The 21,749-nt window shown below is 35.1% G+C and overlaps 1 protein-coding gene across 1 annotated transcript in view; it reads left to right on the forward strand.

The window, feature by feature from the left end:
• Window positions 1-9,083: 9,083 nt before the first annotated feature.
• LOC110463058 overlaps window positions 9,084-21,749 on the forward strand; it is a gene marked incomplete at its 3' end in the record, with an annotated part of 37,893 nt that continues 25,227 nt past the window's right edge. Inside the window, exons 1-2 of the mRNA XM_021517396.1 lie at window positions 9,084-9,327; window positions 9,773-9,968. Of these exons, the coding sequence (XP_021373071.1) occupies window positions 9,899-9,968 (70 nt within the window). The remainder of the gene's footprint in view (window positions 9,328-9,772; window positions 9,969-21,749) is intronic.

Below are 21,749 nucleotides of genomic sequence, written 5' to 3' on the forward strand. Positions count from 1 at the left end.
ATGGTTGCGCTGTTTCTTCAAGTTAATTATTATATTGTATGTTGTGTATTTCACACCACTGTATGACTATATTGTATGACTTCGTGCAACGGGTTCTACTCAATGTATGATTGTATTGTAAGACTTATGTAACAGTAATACTGTCTATAATAATGCTGTATAATTTATAGTGTGATGCTTGTAATACTGTTTATTACAATGTTGTATGATTGCTTAGTACGAGAAGTGTATTACTGTCTATACTATTATATGATAATGTAGTTTGAGGAGTGTAAATATGTCTATTATATCAATGTGTGATGTAATGTATGATTAGTGTTATACTGTCTATCATCATAATTATCACTATAATTATCACCATATAATGACTGTAATAGTACCTATTAAATCATTGTGTTGTGTTTAAAGTACTTTATGGTACTATTATTATTGTCTTATGTGTATGTCTGTCCATGTGCATGTGTGTGTCACTATGTAAGGGTGTGACCATGATTGTGAATGCATTTTCTTCTCTTTCAATAGTGTTGATTTGTACGTGTATTGTTCGTTATTTCTGTAACTCTTCATTTCTGGAGGAAATAAAGGAAATAATAATAATACTTCACATGCATATTCCAGTAGTGGTCGAAAATAAGTAAGATATAGTTTTTCTAATGTATTTCTTTTTAAAATAAGTTTAAGGGTTGCTATATATTTGGTTACTTTACTGACAATATATTCAGCATGAACATTCCATTTCCAGTCGTTAGTAAGAATAACACCTAAGTGCTTATGTTGGTTAGTTATTTGAATGGGGGTTATTAAATATGAATGCAGGGATGAATGGAAGATAGGCATGACATGAGCGAGTTTCCAGTTATCAGGATATGTACAAGAAGACAGAGAATAATTAAAAATAATGGATAGCGGTACAGAAATCTCGCTAGATAATAATTTGAGCATTTTATGGCTAATACCGTCAGGACCTTATGCCTTATTTACATCTAGAATTTTTATAATATCTTCAACTTCACTGGGAATTATATTCATTTCTGATAAGATGGAGAAAAATGCAATTCTTTATCTGTATCAATTTCTGATAACGAACACACAGAACTAAAGTGGTTATTTAAGAGTTCACATTTTCTATCGTTGTCATAAATTATTTCATTTGTAGTGCCGTCTAATAACGGGGATATTTCGGTGGGTTTTTTAGCTTTAAGAATATTTCGGAGAAGTTTCCAATGAATCATAGGATTGTTGTTACTTTTATCAATTACTGTATTTATGCTATCATAAAATATTTCTTTAGCTCTCTTAATAATATTTTTTACTTTATTTCTCATGTATTTGTACTTGTTTTTGTTGCACTCACTGTTATTGTTAAACATTAGTTTTTTAAGTCTATCTCTTTTTCTAATATTACGTCTTAACAATCCATTCTTCCACGGTTTATCACAATCGCGTACTAATATTACTTTTGATGGTATACATTTGACAACGGCATCAACAAATTTCTCGGTAAAGAAATTGCACATTTCATTAACATCTCATAAGCTGGCAAGATTGGCTAACCAAGGGATACTATTTATCGTGTCTTTAAGTTTGTTGACATCAGCTTGGTCGTATAACCACACGTTTCTTTTAAAATAATGTTTAATTTTAGTTGGAATATTCACAATTGTAAAAACAGCATCATGATCGCTAATAGTTCGCTCAATTTCAATAACATCAGAAAAACACATATTAACAGTATCACTAACAATAATAGGGTCAAGAAGTGTTGAGGAGGTATCGGTTTGTCTTGTTGGTTCAGTTATTATATTGGTCAAATTATAGGTAGACATAATATTAGATAGATCGCCTCTAACAGTTTTTAGAAAATCAACATTTAAATCACCTGTGATTATTATATTGGTCGTTTCTTCAAATGCAATATCAAGCGAGTGTCTCAGATGCTGCCATAAACTATCATCGTTATAAGAGGGGGGTTTATATAGGTTACAAATTCAAGTTCAAGTTCAAGTTCTTTATCACTTTAAGTCGGTTGACTTATCAGTTATAACATATATACAAAACAATACAGAGACAACATGATACAATATGATACACACACACACGCCTACACACACACACACACACACACCGTGGAGAGTGAACACTAACCAGCAATCAGCTCAGATCTCCTTTTGTTTGCTTGTATTAAAAATTTGCCCAGATTTCTAATGTCAGATACATTCTCACAAGTAAGCAGTTGAATTAATTTATACATGCTTGTATGTCTTTCATAATATTTCCTAATTAGTTTCAACCTTATATCAATATAACAAGGACATTTTAAAATAAAATGGAACTCATCCTCGACATCATTCAGGTCACATACTGTACACAATCTGTTTTGTCTTTCAGTTCTATTATATCTGCCACACTCAATATTTAACTTATGTGCAGACATTCGAATTTTACATATTTGTTTTAAATAATTTATATTTACAGGTTTTGATAAATAGTACTGGTGACCAAAATCACACACATATTGATACAATGCTCCTTTAGGAGAAGATTGAATTTTTTCAAAACATTCTTGTCTGAATATGTCACAAAGACGTTCTTTTATAATATGAAAAGTGCTATTATTTAAACTGGAGGATTCCCACACATTTCCAAGACCAATTCTGTATAATTCTTGTTTTACACTCATTAACCAAATGTCATTATTACAAAGCATATCATCATAGCATGACCTTAGAATACAATTTCCTACTTTTCTCAGTTTTATCCAATATTTGAACATTCGTAATTTTCTAACTATTTTCATGGGATATCTTCCAAGTTCATAATACACCATAACATTACTAGTTTTTGTTTATATAATCCTAATATTTGTTTGCAGAATCCCACATGCAATTTTTCGATGTCTGGTGCGGCATGGAAGCCCCATACTTCTGCTCCGTAACTTAAAACACTATTTACATAAGTATAAAAAACAGACAATTGAGTTTCTATATTAAAATAATTTTTCTTACAGACATTTAATAATGCAAACAAAGCTTTTCTCCCCTGGTCAGCAACTTGCTTTTGAGTATGTCTAAATTTTCCGTTAAAATTCGATAGTACACCAAGGTAATTGAATTGATCGACAACATCCATTTAATTTCCTTCGTAAAACCATATTTCATTTCCCCTTAATATCCCTCCACATCTAAACACGACGATTTTTGTTTTCCCAGTATTTACGGTCAAATACCATTTTTTGGTATAATTTGCAAGAGAGTCTAACATTGTTTGCAAACCCTCTGGTGTTTCAGATATAATCACCATATCATCTGCATACATTAGTAAAAACATATTAATATACTGTATTTCAATAGATGGACAATTATATGATAAACACTGCATTTCACAATCATTTACATATATAGCAAACAAAAGGGTTGATAATATTTCCCCCTGAAATAATCCGTTTTCAATATCAAAAAATTCGGAGAGAGTACCATTATATTTAACACAACATTTCACACTTTTATATAATGATCTGATCACTTTCAGAAGTTTACCTTCTACACCTTCTTTGATCATTTTATACCATAAATTATGTCTATTAATAAAATCAAACGCTTTTGTATAATCTATAAAACAACAATAGAGACGTGTTTTTTTTTAAAGTTCGATTAATTAAAGATTGTAAAGCGAAAATGGCGTCTACAGTAGAAGTGTTTTTTCTAAATCCAAACTGGGCGTCTGTTACTTTATTATATTTCATTTCAAACGATACAAGTCTTTCATTTATGATAGCAGTAAAAAGTTTACCAGCACAACTTAACAAGGTGATACCTCTATAGTTGTCTATGTTATTAATGTCACCTTTTTTAAAAACAGGAACTATATTGGATGGGAAACAACCAGACTTGAATATATTATTGAATAATAACAATAAACATGGCATTAAAATATCTTTGCAATTGATAAAATATTCATTAAAAATTCCATCTTGTCCACAAGCTTTGTTAGCTTTAAGTTTTTTAATAGCAGCCAGAATTTCCATCTCGGTTATTTCTATATCTAGTTCATGAGGAAGTAGATCCTCCGACTTCACGTCATAATCATTAAGATAGTCGGATATGTCCCTGTCTATCGCATGCTCACCAGATCCCAATGAATAAAAGTGATGGTAAAAATCTTCTACATTTAAATCCCCATTTAAATTTTGTTTACGCTTCCTAAACGTTTTGTAAAATGTTCGCGGGTTGTATTTTCTTAAATAATTTAACATGTCTCCTTGCTGACATTTATACTCTCTTTTTAACTTATATTCAAGTTTCTTATACATTTTTTTTTATTTACTAGTAATTCTCTGTTCACATTAGATTTACAAACATTAAAAGTATACAGTGCATATTTATAATCTCTATAGCGTTGTTTACAGGGATCCGTAAACCATGGCTTATCTCCCTTGATAACCTTAGTCTGCTTACCTGTGCCTTTATGTATGATTGTTTGGGTACAATAAGCAACAATTAACTCATTTAAAATACTTGTAAAATTGTTAGCACATGCATCAATTCCGTCTTGGTCCCATTCAGTAGTATCACATGACTGTATTAGCCTATCAATGTTTTCTAGCAATAACTCACAATTTCTACTATTATTTTCTTCATTCCATCTTATACTTGTTTGTCTCTTGTCATTTAAATTGTTACTTTGTTTTTCATTTTCAACTCCTTTACAATTATTACACAATGAAAAAGTAACCGGTGCGTGATCAGAAAAGGGACTAAACTCACCTGTCTTCAATGTTTTGATAAAATCAACCTTATCGTCTTGAACTAAAACGTAATCAATAAGACTAGTTCCATTTCTATTATAGAATGTTATATCTCCCTTAGGATCACCAGGATGTCTACCATTAACAATTCTAAGACCGGTTGATTTACAAACATCTAATAATTGTCTACCAAACTGATTTACATGTTTATCTACGTTAAAACGTTTGGGCATCTTCACGTCTGGTATATAATTAAAAATATTTGATAACATATCAGCAGAAAATTCTCCTATTCGATCAAATCTAATAAAATCATCAGCCTCACCAGTTCTACTATTAAAATCACCCATGACAACGATATCACCATGTGTATGGTATTTAGATGCACATTCTTCTAGACATATAAATGGATCTATATCATTTTTTTCATAAAAAGTGCTGTTTATCGGTGGGAAGTAACATGCAAATATATAAGTATCATGTTTAGTCTCAATTTCGCCAATGCATTTCAAATTCAAAATCACAATGCAATCTAAAATATTTTCAACAAATGTACAAATTTCACTCAATCCATCTTTAACATAAATTATAATCCCACCCCCTTTGGCATTGATACGAGGAAATGAATATATACAATAACCAGGCAGTGATATATCATCGTCTGGTTTAACCCAGCACTCATATAGACAAATTATATCATAGATATTTACACTTTCAACAAATTTCGGGTCTTCAAGTTTGTCACATACTGACCTACAAATGTTCCATGACATAATTGTCACACTCTCCTGTCTGTCCTATGTACATTGACCGCTCTCACCCGGTTTACCTTTACTGAAAGGAGGTTTTCCAGAAGAAACCTCAACAGGCTGTGGTTCCTTGACCGACAACTGCCCACCACAGACGGAAGTAATACAGGGTGCGCTTCCGCTGCTAACTGACTCGGTGAATGGCACTTCTGTGGTGCTAGTTATTTGCCCAGTGACAACATTGTCGGGCCTCCGTTCCTCGACTGACAGCTGACCCCCACTGCCAGGAGTACTAGGAGGCTCGCTTTCCCTACCCAAAAAAGTAGCTAACCCATCACCTATATGTGGTTGCTTAGCGACAGCACCAGTGGGCCTCCTTTCCTCGACTGACAGCTGACCCCCACTGCCAGGAGTACTAGGAGGCTCGCTTTCCCTACCCAAAAAAGTAGCTAACCCATCACCTATGTGTGGTTGCTTAGCGACAACACCAGTTGGCCTCCTTTCCTCGACTGACAGCTGACCACAACTGCCAGGAGTACTAGGAGGCACACTTAACCATTTCTCAAACTGGCCACTGACCATCCCCCGTGGAACCATATTGATGGGACTCCGTTCCTCGACCGACAGCTGACCACCACTGCCAGGAGACTAGGAGACACACTTAGCCATTGATCTAACTTGCCACTGACCATCTTCAGTGGAACCATATCGGCAGGCCTCCGTTCCTCGACTGACAGCTGACCTCACTGCCAGTAGTACTAGGAGGCTCGCTTTCCCTACCCAAAAAAGTAGCTAACCCATCACCTATATGTGGTTGCTTAGCGACAGCACCAGTGGGCCTCCTTTCCTCGACTGACAGCTGACCCCTACTGCCAGGAGTACTAGGAGGCTCGCTTTCCCTACCCAAAACAGTAGCTAACCCATCACCTATATGTGGTTGCTTAGCGACAGCACCAGTGGGCCTCCTTTCCTCGACTGACAGCTGACCCCCACTGCCAGGAGAACTAGGAGGCACACTTAACCATTTCTCATGCTGGCCACTGACCATCCCCCGTGGAACCATATTGATGGGACTCCGTTCTTCGACCGACAGCTGACCACCACTGCCAGGAGACTAGGAGACACACTTAGCCATTGATCTAACTTGCCACTGACCATCTTCAGTGGAACCATATCGACAGGCATCCGTTCCTCGACTGACAGCTGACCACCACTGCCAGGAGTACTAGGAGGCACACATGAATAGACATTGTTCCTTCCTTCACAGCACAATTGTTAGGGAGTGAATACTCACAACCTTGCTGTCCTCTCCAACAGACGGCACCACCTACCGCCTAATTAGATATAACGTATTTTGAAATTTAATTTGGGACCATATAATTTCATCGCTACCAATTTCAAGATCGTTTCTCCGCTTGGCTACGAGTGATTCAGAAAATAATCAGCAACCCCACCACCAAACATGTTTCTATCGTTACGAAATGGTTTGGAGAAACCATCAATTTTAAGTTCAGAATTTGGAACAGAATTATCAAGATGGGTTTCAGTAAAGCATAAAATATCAACATCATCTATTAAGGAACAAATATAGTTTACTTTGTTACGCAGACTGCGTGGTTGATCTATGTTGATACAATGAATATTTCAAAATATGTTATTGAAATAATATCTTAGCGTGTGTGATCATTTGCTTAACGTTTAAATAACAGTATTCCCTCCAGAGACTAACACCTTTTGTTAAATCGTAAATTATCGTTACTTCTTTTCGGTATCATTCTAGAGAAAACGCTTTCGTTTTTTTATCATAACATAATTGAAAAGTTTTATCATTTTTTCTTTTCTTTTAATTTTTTTTTTTTAAATAATCCTTTCTTGATAATTAAAAATGCTATTCTAACAGCGTTTTTCTCAATCTTTACCTATCATTTTTAGGTCACCTTTAATACAGTCTTAAATAATTACCTGCTTTTGTTCTGTTTGATTTCTTTTTTCCATTAAATTTTTTTTAACTGAATTTGTAGACTTGTAAATCTTTACTAGGCGGATTTAAATCTATAAGATGTGATATTAGCAGGGGCATGTATTAATTTTACACGTGTTAAAAGGTACAATTAAAATAAATTTATTTATGCAAGTAGAAATAAACTCGACGCTGAAATCAGTCAATATTACCAATTTAAATAACGTTTTTATTTTGTTCACTTTTTCACAAAAATCATTTCCAAACTGTTAAAAACATTGACAGGATGCTTTAGAACCAACTAGTCTTTGTATCTATGATGAAAAGTTCTTACTGTGGAAATCAGACTAACAATACGCACATTTACTATGTAACGTCATTGATTTCAAAGAAGTTTATATTTAGTTTATTGATATAGGTATTACGATCAAAGAACACGCCTCAACACAAATCAACAGCCATGATATAGTTATCGATATAATTAGTCCTGCCACGGACGTAATGGAAATCCGTGCCCCTGTGCATTGTGTTTATGGCAAAGTGAAACATCATACAATGTCTAAGTAAAATTCATTTATGAAATATTGCAACAAGATCGAAATCGTTGCACTTGTCTGAAATAATTATCAATCGATGTTTTTCAGTGATTTAAGCTGATTTTCGGGAAACATTTTTTTTGGAGGCCTGTGCGATATGTACTAGTTTACAATTTAGAGTATTTAAGATTTCAGTTTTCCGTCAAACTTGGGCGGTATAACACGACTATCAAAAGCACATAACTGACATAGCGCTTAGAAAGGTCCATCTCTGGCGCACGTGCATAATATCACGTATTTATATAACGTCATAGAAAGGTAGACTATAGATTAAAACTGATTGCGTCGACATTTACTAAATCCATTGTCATGACTACATATAGGGAAATCGGTACAGGGGATATTTTTTTTTATTGATCTCCACCTTTTAGTACTTGTTTGTTTTCCTGTTAAAGTAATGAATCCATTTCCGGATTGATACACAAAACAAACGACCGTTTTAATTAATATTTATACACGTCGAACTAATAGAAAAAAAGTCTTTGATGTTCTCGTGAATGAATTCGATCAAATGTGATTGTTTATTAAAAGATTTCCGACAGATTTTCTGATTACATCTTCATGTGCAATAAATTTAAACATTAAATTATTGTATTTGCTAACCCATTCAAAATAAGAAGACTTGAAAAAAAAGTAAGTTGCTTTAATAATAAATTAAAGTCTTAAATAACAGCAGGTAATATCAATTAACCCGCTTGAAACAGGTGCTACTGTTAAACATTTCATGTGACGTGCTAAGCAAGATTTTAATCATTCTGGCTATTGTGGCCATTTACGCCTAATTTACTTTGTGTACAGAAATGCATTGAAACTTTTACAATCGATCTCGTTTTATCGCTCTATCGTAATAGTTTGTACACTACGTAACCTCTGTGCAATTTCATTCACAAAATTAGTCCAAGTCAATAAAATGTTTGTAACAGTTAGAGCAGACTCACTCCAACACAAACATATTTACGATGCCGATCGAGTACTGGCGCTTTTTGCATTAGTCGATAGATGTCGCGGCAGTAGGTGTTGTGACGTTTCACTTCCTTATACGGAAATGTGTCAATTACATGCAAAGCAAAACAATATTATAGTGGATTCGCGATGCAAACAAGGTCGATGGTATTATCTTCTTCGTGCTAAATATATACAAAATGCACTGATTTGTTGATCTTTTTACAATACAACTCTTATTGGATTAATGTGTGGCTTGTGTATAAGGATTGTTTATTTGAGGCATTGGAGATATTTTAAAGTATTTTTTCCGTGAGTGGATCAATTCCGAAGGAGGTGAGTAGGGAGAGTTTATTGACATTCTGCCTCGATATTTGTAACCGATCGACATTTGTTTTGCCAATAAATGTTATTCGCTTAATAGATGAAAGCAATCACTCTTATGTCAATGCTGAATTTAATTTATTTCCACGCAACATAAGATAACTGTCAGTGTTAGAGAAGCGATGATCAGTTGGTTTTTTGGAAGAATGCCCACGACCTTAGATTGACCAAAACTGCGACCACTAACGGATCACATGTGTACACTCACAAAGCATGCATCCTCTGGTAACTCGCGTTGTCACTTCTGACGAACATAGTTACAATTGGACCAGTGGGTTGTGGATGTGACCAAACACACGTGTAGCACTGCAATGAGGTTATGATGCCGTGTGATGGAGTTCTGCGTGATAACATTGTACACGGTTTATTCGAGGTCGCCATTTTTTTTCTTTTGTAGGAGATCATATCTGGGTCACGTTGATACGGGCTCGCAGTGAGTGAGAGGAGACGTTGGTCTAGTGCTGGACTTGATTGCCAATGACTTTAAGGAATCCCGATGTGACGGGATTAGATCTTGCTCAGTATGCTGTATATTTTGCTTGTTGTTTTTGGATTATGTAGCGGCTTGGGTCTGCAAAGGACTGCCGAGAATGGTAAGTTCATCATCAACACACATAAACAACGAGAGGTGATAGAGGTTGCCGTGTACATATCTTAAAACGTTAATCAACCTTCTACGCATGTAGCATGAACATGTGTATACATAATTGTTTGAATGAAGTACGCCGGGCTACACAATGTAGCGGTATGCATACAAAGAGTGACCTCGTGAGGTCAGGCTGACGGTAGAAATGCCGTTAGGGTCAAGGCAATCGGAGAAACTATTTAAAAGGTCGAAATTGTTTGAGTATCGGATGAGATGTAACATAAAATGTGTAAACAATTTGTACTGTATATAAAACACTGTTGACAAACATTGTAAACATAATAAATATAGCTGTTTTTCACATCTGTTGAATTATAAAGTTCTAATTAATTATTATAAGATGTAATTTGATAATCTTATTATGTGTTACAGAAATCTGATTTGATATATTTGATTTATGATAGAAATTCAATTTAATATGGTTTTAATGTATTACAGAGATATGAAAATATCCAAATTGATACATTAATGGTACGAAAGAGATCTATAGAGATCAGATTTTTTTGATGTTTAACTTATATTTAATATTAATATATTTAACACTGCAACATTGTTATGATATAACTAATGTATTTGATTTTATTGTTTAAACCTTGTTTTGTACATGTATTCAGATGTAATTTCAATGTAAATAAAACTATTTAATAAGACTGAAATTAGTCAGCTCCTGTACTCCCTACTCATTGTTTATAGTGGTATTTAAATTATAGTGATTTGTAAGAATTGTGAGTAAACAACATTGGATACACTAAAAAGGTAGCAAGTAATACGGCTACCACAGAAGAGGTACTGATAATGCATCAACCATGTCTGATAAAAATCTGTAAGATGCACCTAGCTACCTTGTGCCTCTACAGATAGAAATGGAGGAATTCACAGTGTCTCTAACTCAGCATTTACTGTAGTTTCACTGCTGGTCTGAAATCTAACCGGACCCTTTTTTTTTTTTATCTTAGTTAAGTACAAATATAATATTGATGTTCCTTTTAATCCAAAATTTCAAACAGGATTATTAGGTACTGAACATTTTGAAAATATTGAAATCAGATGCAATTACAACGTTAAATATATTATATGAAAAACTAATTTGAACTACAGCTGTGACAGATGTACATACAATACAATAAACTTTATTTAACGTCGGATATATTTTAAAAACATTTAACATTAGCTATTAAAAGCTATTATTCGGGCAAACATAAGTAAAAAGCATCAATTCAAGAAATTACATATATAAAACATTATGAAACAGAAAGTGTTAAAACATAAGTCTCCATGCAAAATTTTAAGCTAAATATATATACATGCATATATATAGCAGGACAGTAATTTTTACCAGAAATACATATAAGCATAAAACATTGAAGCAAAGCACATACACTTAAAAACAGACATTATGAACTACAATTTACATAGTAACAAAATTAATATTAAATGAATAAAATAATAAGAGCAAACATTCGCACAAATCCGAAGAAGCAGCATAAAATGCACGCATAACTAAACATGAAGCAAAGCGGACTAGCCACATGCACTACACACATGTGCTCTATATGTCACAGCACTGTAACAAAGTTACATCTGATGACTCTTTGTGATTACAACTTCATCATTATTTTTATTTCTTAATATTAGTAATTAATGAGGTCCCTTTTAAATGCCATACTATTAACTGAAGAATTAGTTGACATGAAAGATCAATATGTTAGCCTGTGTGTACCATTGCTATATTGTTTTGACAAACAAATTAAAAGGTTTCCTTAATTACAACTTTGTACAGTGTATTAACATGTACATGTATGTTAGTACAGGTAAAATGGATAATTGTTGAAGTACAGTGAATCAATGCTAGTCATGATAAAATGATACTTTAATATTTGTACATAATATCTACATCAGCAATACGGTCAGTTTAAATCTCACTTTTTATTTCTTCATTGAAATTAAATTATTTGTCCAGTCATATGTACATGTACCGATCACAAATGAAATACAAACATAACTTATGCACATATATATATATATTTTCAATGCATTAGCAATTCTGTTTATACTCTCATTAATTGTACATATGGAATGAGTCTAAAATGAAAAATAATACAGTTTTTGATAATGACATGATTTTAAGTGAAACACAAGTCATTGGAAATTAAATTAGACTACAATAAATTCCTAATGTACTATGTACCTGCCCAGGATCTTTAAGTGCCTTATCCCGCTGATAACACATGGACAGTATATATATTAAATATTCCAACAATGTTATAACTTGTGTTCATTTCAATTGGACAGGAAAACAACCCTGTAACTAGAGTTTTGATAAATACCAGCAGTTAAGCACCAATTTATATTAGAACTCTATACTCTAGGTACTCTATCTAAGTACAGTACTTGGTTTATGATTAGTTCAGTTTTGTCTAAGACTCTAATTAAATTTTAAACTTTATAATCAGCGAAGAGGTCTGAAAGTCTAGTTGAGTATATACATACTGGGTTTATAATCAACTGAGGTGTTTGACACTAGTTGAGTACTGGGTTTATGATCAACTGAGGTGTTTGGCACTAGTTGAGTACCAGGTTTATGATCAACTGAGGTGTTTGGCACTTGTTGAGTACCAGGTTTATGATCAACTGAGGTGTTTGACACTAGTTGAGTACCGGGTTTATGATCAACTGAGGTGTTTGGCACTTGTTGAGTACCAGGTTTATGATCAACTGAGGTGTTTGACACTAGTTGAGTACCAGGTTTATGATCAACTGAGGTGTTTGGCACTTGTTGAGTACCAGGTTTATGATCAACTGAGGTGTTTGACACTAGTTGAGTACCGGGTTTATGATCAACTGAGGTGTTTGGCACTTGTTGAGTACCAGGTTTATGATCAACTGAGGTGTTTGACACTAGTTGAGTACCAGGTTTATGATCAACTGAGGTGTTTGGCACTTGTTGAGTACCAGGTTTATGATCAACTGAGGTGTTTGACACTAGTTGAGTACCGGGTTTATGATCAACTGAGGTGTTTGGCACTTGTTGAGTACCAGGTTTATGATCAACTGAGGTGTTTGACACTAGTTGAGTACCAGGTTTATGATCAACTGAGGTGTTTGGCACTTGTTGAGTACCAGGTTTATGATCAACTGAGGTGTTTGACACTAGTTGAGTACCGGGTTTATGATCAACTGAGGTGTTTGGCACTTGTTGAGTACCAGGTTTATGATCAACTGAGGTGTTTGACACTAGTTGAGTACCAGGTTTATGATCAACTGAGGTGTTTGGCACTTGTTGAGTACCAGGTTTATGATCAACTGAGGTGTTTGACACTAGTTGAGTACCAGGTTTATGATCAACTGAGGTGTTTGGCACTTGTTGAGTACCAGGTTTATGATCAACTGAGGTGTTTGGCACTTGTTGAGTACCGGGTTTATGATCAACTGAGGTGTTTGACACTAGTTGAGTACCAGGTTTATGATCAACTGAGGTGTTTGGCACTTGTTGAGTACCAGGTTTATGATCAACTGAGGTGTTTGGCACTTGTTGAGTACCAGGTTTATGATCAACTGAGGTGTTTGACACTAGTTGAGTACCGGGTTTATGATCAACTGAGGTGTTTGGCACTTGTTGAGTACCGGGTTTATGATCAACTGAGGTGTTTGGCACTTGTTGAGTACCAGGTTTATGATCAACTGATGTGTTTGACACTAGTTGAGTACCGGGTTTATGATCAACTGAGGTGTTTGACACTAGTTGAGTTCCAGGTTTATGATCAACTGAGGTGTTTGGCACTTGTTGAGTACTGGGTTTATGATCAACTGAGGTGTTTGGCACTTGTTGAGTACTGGGTTTATGATCAACTGAGGTGTTTGGCACTTGGTGAGTACCAGGTTTATGATCAACTGAGGTGTTTGACACTAGTTGAGTACCAGGTTTATGAAAAGTAGCATGAAAGGTAGCTTGGTGTTTATAACGCCGATTAATTAATGATTGATTGATTGGAGTCAACAAGCCCATGAAGGTCTCCCTACGTTTGGTGGACGAATCCTGCAGATTCCGATGCCAGAGAATCGCCGATCAACTTATGTTTCGACATCCCGGCAATTTTCTCATAATTATGAAAATGTAGTTTTTCAATTATAGGCTCCGTTCCATGTTAGTTTTGTGTTTTTTTTTTTACCAAATCGCTAAGCCTAGTGTGCATGCTTTTTTCCCGGCTCACTTTCATGTTGACGTGATCGATAACCTCGTGAATTATTTCAATATTATGAAGCATCATAAAAATAGTGTATTCTGCTTTTATTTTTTTCCTTCGAGTAGATTTGAAGGGGATGTGTTGAATGTCCACGCTTCTAGTATAATTTTTTTTTTTATAATCCCTTTATGGTCAAATCAGTCTGTAGTTCTAACATTGCAATAGGTCTTCACGCCACGTGTTCACATGTTGAGGAGTGAAAACAACACGGTCTCTCGATCGCGACTGCAAATAATTTCGCCAAATCAGCATTCATGACCACAAATTATCAATTTTAATCATTTAAGAGAAGGGAAAAATTGTGTTGCCAAAGAATTTCATTCTTTGTTGTTATTTTAATCTTCAATCTTATCATATATGACCGACGACTCAAAATAAAACTCTTTGAAGGAGAGTAATCCAATATGGCCAACTAGAGACTCGAGAACGTTAAACCAAGAATGACTTGTTCCTGCGTATAGTGTGCACCCCCTTTTTGACATGACAATATTTACCTAAAAAAGTGCGCATTATACGCGCAAAATTACGGTAATTAATATAACTTACAATAAATAATGAAATACTACAGTATATATGTATCAGCACTTAATATGTATATAATATAAATGATAAATAATGAAATATAATCTTTATCTATATACTTTTAAACTTACAATGAATTAATAATGAAATAGTATCATATTAACTAGTAGACATATATCATACTTTTGAGTTTTGCCTATGTATAGATTTAAGGAAGAAAAATGATATGGAGACATACATAATGTAGTTTTAATCTGCGTTAATAAGAGACCAGAAAGATTAATACTGTTAATCTACACAGTGATCAGTTGTGTGTGACTCACCCTTGTTAAGTAGTCGATGCATTGTGTATTTGATATCTATTTTAAGTTCTGCAAAGGAGAACAATTTTGAAAATCAAAGTTAAATTAATTACTATTTTTGAACTGTGTATGTACTCTAGCTGGCTATAGAGACTAGAGAAGGATACAGGTAGCCTGCACCCACTCCTTAAAACATGTGTACTTTTACACTCAACATCCAATCTTCCTATATTTTCTTTGTTAACTGTTAATTGGAAATTTAATATAACTGTTCTCATACTTCAATTCAGCAGATTTCAGCGGAGTTAGGTCGCTTATATCAATACTTCTAATTACGGAGGGATTATTAACTGATGAGCCTTTGTTACTGTGTAGTAATCACCTATCCAAATGTTCCTAGTTGTATGTTGCTCCGTTGTTCCTAGTAGTATTCTGCTTGGATGTTCCTAGAATTTGTGTGTTTGTCTGATTTTACTGTAAATGTGTGTCCTGATATTTGGAGTAGGTGTCTTGCTCTGATTTCTTGAGCAGGTGGGTTGCCTGGTTCCTGGAGTAGGTGTTTGTGTTTCGATGTTTGTTGTTCCAGTGTTCCTTAAAAGTGATTGTTGTTCAGATGCTCCCGGTAGGTGTATGTTGTTCAATGTTCCCTTTAGGTGTATGTTGTTCAATGTTCCCTGTAGGTGTATGTTGTTCAATGTTCCCTCTAGGTGTATGTTGTTCAATGTTCCCTGTAGGTGTTGGTTGTTCAATGTCCCCTGTAGGTGTATGTTGTTTGACATTCCCTGTATACGTCGGTGTATGTTGTTCAATGTTCCCTGTAGGTGTATGATATGTAGGCGTATGTTGTACAATATTCCCCGTAGGTGTATGTTGTTTGACGTTCCATGTATACGCAGGGGTATGCTGTTCAATGTTCCCTGTGGGTGTATGTTGTTCAATGTTCCCTGTAGGTGAATGTTGTTCAATGTTCTCTGTTGGTGTATGTTGTTCAATGTTCCCTGTAGGTGTTGGTTGTTCAATGTTCCCTGTAGGTGTATGTTGTGCAATGTTCCCTGTAGGTGTATGTTGTTTGACATTCCCTGTATACGTCGGTGTATGTTGTTCAATGTTCCCTGTAGGTGTATGATATGTAGGCGTATGTTGTACAATATTCCCCGTAGGTGTATGTTGTTTGACGTTCCATGTATACGCAGGTGTATGTTGTTCAATGTTCCCTGTAGGTGGATGTTGTTCAATGTTCCCTGTAGGTGTATGTTTGTTTGACATTCCCTGTATATGTAGGTGTTTGTTGTTCAATGTTCCCTGTAGGTGTATGTTTGTTTGACATTCCCTGTATATGTAGGTGTTTGTTGTTCAATGTTCCCTGTAGGTGTATGTTTTTCAATTTCCCCTGTAGGTGTATGTTGTTCAATGTTCCCTTTAGGTGTATGTTGTTCTATGTTCCCTGTAGGTGTATGTTGTTCAATGTTACCTGTAGGTGTATTTTGTTCAATGTTCCCTGTAGGTGTATGGTGTTCAATGTTCCCTGTAGGTGTATGTTGTTTGACGTTCCATGTATACGTAGGTGTACGTTGTTCAATGCTCTCTGTTGGTGTTGGTTGACATTCCATGTATACGTTGTTCAATGTTCTCTGTTGGTGTTGTTTGAAGTTCCATGTATACGTAGGTGTACGTTGTTCAATGGTCTCTGTTGGTGTTGGTTGACATTCCATGTATACGTTGTTCAATGTTCTCTGTTGGTGTTGTTTGAAGTTCCATGTATACGTAGGTGTACGTTGTTCAATGGTCTCTGTTGGTGTTGGTTGACATTCCATGTATACGTTGTTCAATGTTCTCTGTTGGTGTTGTTTGAAGTTCCATGTATACGTAGGTGTACGTTGTTCAATGGTCTCTGTTGGTGTTGGTTGACATTCCATGTATACGTTGTTCAATGTTCTCTGTTGGTGTTGTTTGAAGTTCCATGTATACGTAGGTGTACGTTGTTCAATGTTCTCTGTTGGTGTTGGTTGACATTCCATGTATACGTTGTTCAATGTTCTCTGTTGGTGTTGTTTGACGTTCCATGTATACGTAGGTGTACGTTGTTCAATGCTCTCTGTTGGTGTTGGTTGACATTCCATGTATACGTTGTTCAATGTTCTCTGTTGGTGTTGTTTGAAGTTCCATGTATACGTAGGTGTACGTTGTTCAATGGTCTCTGTTGGTGTTGGTTGACATTCCATGTATACGTTGTTCAATGTTCTCTGTTGGTGTTGTTTGAAGTTCCATGTATACGTAGGTGTACGTTGTTCAATGGTCTCTGTTGGTGTTGGTTGACATTCCATGTATACGTTGTTCAATGTTCTCTGTTGGTGTTGTTTGACGTTCCATGTATACGTTGGTGTACGTTGTTCAATGTTCCCTGTAGGTGAATGTTGTTCAATGTTCTCTGTTGGTGTATGTTGTTCAATGTTCCCTGTAGGTGTACATTGTTCAATGTTCCCTGTAGGTGTATGTTATTTGACATTCCACATATACGTAGGTGTACGTTGTTCAATGTTCCCTGTAGGTGTATTTTGTTTGACATTCCCTGTATATGTAGGCGTATGTTGTACAATATTCCCCGTAGGTGTATGTTGTTTGACGTTCCATGTATACGTAGGTGTACGTTGTTCAATGTTCTCTGTTGGTGTTGGTTGACATTCCATGTATACGTTGTTCAATGTTCTCTGTTGGTGTTGTTTGACGTTCCATGTATACGTTGGTGTACGTTGTTCAATGTTCCCTGTAGGTGTATGTTGTGCAATGTTCCCTGTAGGTGTATGTTGTTTGACGTTCCATGTATACGCAGGGGTATGCTGTTCAATGTTCCCTGTGGGTGTATGTTGTTCAATGTTCCCTGTAGGTGGATGTTTTTCAATGTCCCCTGTAGGTGTATGTTGTTCAATGTTCCCTCTAGGTGTATGTTGTTCAATGTCCCCTGTAGGTGTATGTTGTTTGACATTCCCTGTATACGTAGGTGTATGTTGTTCAATGTTCCCTGTAGGTGTATGTCTTTCAATGTCCCCTGTAGGTGTATGTTGTTCAATATTCCCTGTAGGTGTATGTTATTCGACATTCCCTGTATATGTAGGTGTATGTTGGTTGACAGAATGTTGTTCAATGTTCCCTGTAGGTGTATGTTGTTCAATGTTCCCTCTAGGTGTATGTTGTTCAATGTCCCCTGTAGGTGTATGTTGTTCAATATTCCCTGTAGGTGTATGTTATTCGACATTCCCTGTATATGTAGGTGTATGTTGGTTGACATTCCCTGTAGGTGTATGTTGGTTGTCTTCCTAAATCATTTGCTGCGAAATCTAGGACTTTCATTAATTTAAAAACTTCGATAAAAAGTCAATAGATCTGACATTAATACAAGTACAAATAACAAATGAAATAAAATTACGTTGTGTAAAATGTTCATGTATTATTGAATAAATCTTTACACTATGTACAGTATGTGTACTGTAACAGAGTAAACCCTTCATATATAAACTATAACGTGGGCTTATAAAGAGGCTAATTAATGTGAAAACTCTACAGACCTGCAGGTGGTTGTTTAATTGACCTGGTATTGCTAGCTTTAGGTAAGCTATGGATGACCCTCCAGTGTTAAGTAAAAGCAGGGACACGATATATGCCTAGTGTATTCAGTGTTAAATCTACATACTAGTCCTGAGTCCTATACTCACAGAAATTCTGGAAATACTTGAATTTAACATTGTGGGACCCATTGTTGTTTGCAATTCAGCTGAAAAGGACCGATGAAAATAATTTGTAGATTGATCACTGATATTGATGTGAAATAAAACATCTGTATTGTTGAACTGTTTGACAGATTGTTGAACACGCAAGGTTCGTATGCACACTTTGTGTTCTATTATATGTATATATTTATTGGTAAATTGCAGCGCTTTACCCCCACCCCAACCTCCACTTTGAACAAAAAGTCAGGTTTGTTAAATGAATACATTCTCAATTGAAAATATGCCCCATTTCCTCATATTTCCCAGACAATTACACCCCCCTCCATCCCCCCCAAAAAAGAAAAAGTGAATTGTCAGTCCTTTTCAGTAATTGATGAAATATACTATATAAGACATTTTCAAAGTGATTTGAACAATGTAATAATGTGTTTCATTTGAATAATTCAACATTTGAAAATTCCCAATTTCCCTCATTTTGCTGATGAATATATCAATTTGGACCCTGGTTCATTTCCCAAATTACTGTGATAAACCCCTCTCCTGTTTGCTATACATCTGTACCAATCAAGGGCACAGCTGTTGAGTTTATTAACTGCAGAATTAAATGGAGCCATGATCATCACATTATAATGTATTAGGAAAATCTCTTTACTTCATAATTACATAAATGGTGGGAGGAAAACAAGTTAGCTCCCCCAGGTAACCTAATGAACAATTAGTTATTGACAGTTAGCTCTCCCAGGTATCCTAACTAACAAGTTATTTACAGGTAGCTCTCCCAGGTTACCTAATTAACAAGTTATTGACAGGTAGCTCTCCCAGGTATCCTAACTAACAAGTTATTTACAGGTGTGTTGTATGTCTGTGTTGCCCATTATGAGGTATCAGTTCCATGTGACAAATCTAGCTCCAGGTAACAAAGATGGAGTCAGGGTCTAACTACCAATATATATAGTGGTTGCTTTGATTTGACCAGCTTGGCTGTTCAGGCATGGTCAGTGATTCAGTTAGTAGCTGGTTGGTTAGTTTTACAATGCAGTATACCTGTAGATGTCTAGGTCACTGATAACAATATAAAACGATAGAGCTAGTTCACTGGGAGGAGGAGGAGGACTACAAGTTTGTTATGTTTCAATGAGACACTGACAACAATATATTAATTATCTGGTGGTGCATTTTTAGTTAAACATCAAAAAGATTATAAAAAACGAAACAACAGTGACCCAAGAACTGGCCTTTATAACATTGGCCAGCCAGCAGTCAGATCAGCAGCTTCAAAACTAGTTTTACAGAGTCTTGTAAACTATAAAACAATATTTTTCAAAACTAGTTTTAAAGAGTCTTGTAAAACTAAAAAACAATCTTAAAAGGTACGTATACTGTGCCGCTAACATTTGCTTCTTTTCTTATCAACAGCATAAATCTGGCATTTCCTATTTTTCTGACATAGTAAATTTTTCTGTTAATACACTCAGGAAGTGAAACCTGTCAAAGATATTAAGTAATTATCTTATGTACTGTAAAGAATTTGATATTTTTTGTTAAGTTAAGCATGCACAGACATGAATTTATATATGATGTAATGGCCATGTCCAGCAGACACAATTGGCGAGTAAAATGTAAAATCTGGAAGCTGATGAGCATCGCAATAAAGTGAAAATGTACATTGATGAAGCCTTAGACCAACAGAACACCCCTAAGGAGGATAAAACAGGTGTCCACTACTATCATACTCGCGGCTTTTATTTGACATTTGATAAATATAACTGATATCAGATAAAAGTATCAGAGGTGAAAACTGAATGGGCCAAGAGTAAGACTCGGCACGTTTATTGTGTAAACATTACCTCTGACCAAGTCAAAGATACTGTATAGTCACTATTTCTAGGATTCTGCTCTCCTCACATCTTGTGAATTCGTGTATGCATAAAAATGACTTTAATTTGGCCTGAAGCCTACTTCTGGTGAGATAATTATATAAGAAGTCAACAGAAAAGGCATCACACGCTTATGGGCATGACATAAATACAATAAATCTTTTCAAAACAATATACTTTAACACTGCAATTTTAACCACAGTTTTTCGGACAGATTAAAGCATGCTTACTTTAAATGGACAAAATGTACCGTAAGTGTCTAATTAGTATACAATAGATAAGGATGCAGCCAAGATATTCTCTCCTGAGACTTTAACATATATATAATAGCTAGGAGACTGGAAATAGGTACTTTGTAACATATATATATATATAATAGCTAGGAGACTGGAAATAGGTGCTTTGTAACATATATATGATAGCTAGAGGACTGGAAATAGGTACTTTGGGAAATAGGTACTTTGTAACATATATATATATATAATAGCTGCTTTGTAACATATATATGATAGCTAGAGGACTGGAAATAGGTACTTTGTAACATATATATATGATAGCTAGGAGACTGGAACTAGGTGCTTTGTAACATATATATATAATAGCTAGGAGACTGGAACTAGGTTCTTTGTAACATATATATATAATAGCTTGGAGACTGGAAATAGGTACTTTGTAGCATATATATATAATAGCTAGGAGACTGGAAATAGGTGCTTTGTAACATATATATAAAAAAGCTAGGAGACTGGAAATAGGTACTTTGTAACATATATATATAATAGCTAGGGGACTGGAAATAGGTGCTTTGTAACATATATGTATAATAGCTAGGAGACTGGAACTAGCATAGGTGCTTTGTAACATATATGTATGATAGCTAGGAGACTGGAACTAGGTGCTTTGTAACATATATATATAATAGTTAGGAGACTGGAAATAGGTACTTTGTAACATATATATATGATAGCTAGGAGACTGGAAATAGGTGCTTTGTAACATATATATGATAGCTAGGAGACTGGAAATAGGTGCTTTGTAACATATATATATGATAGCTA

This window comes from Mizuhopecten yessoensis, unplaced genomic scaffold, assembly GCF_002113885.1.
Source record: "Mizuhopecten yessoensis strain PY_sf001 unplaced genomic scaffold, ASM211388v2 scaffold10863, whole genome shotgun sequence".
In the NCBI taxonomy this organism is placed as follows: Eukaryota; Metazoa; Mollusca; class Bivalvia; order Pectinida; family Pectinidae; genus Mizuhopecten; species Mizuhopecten yessoensis.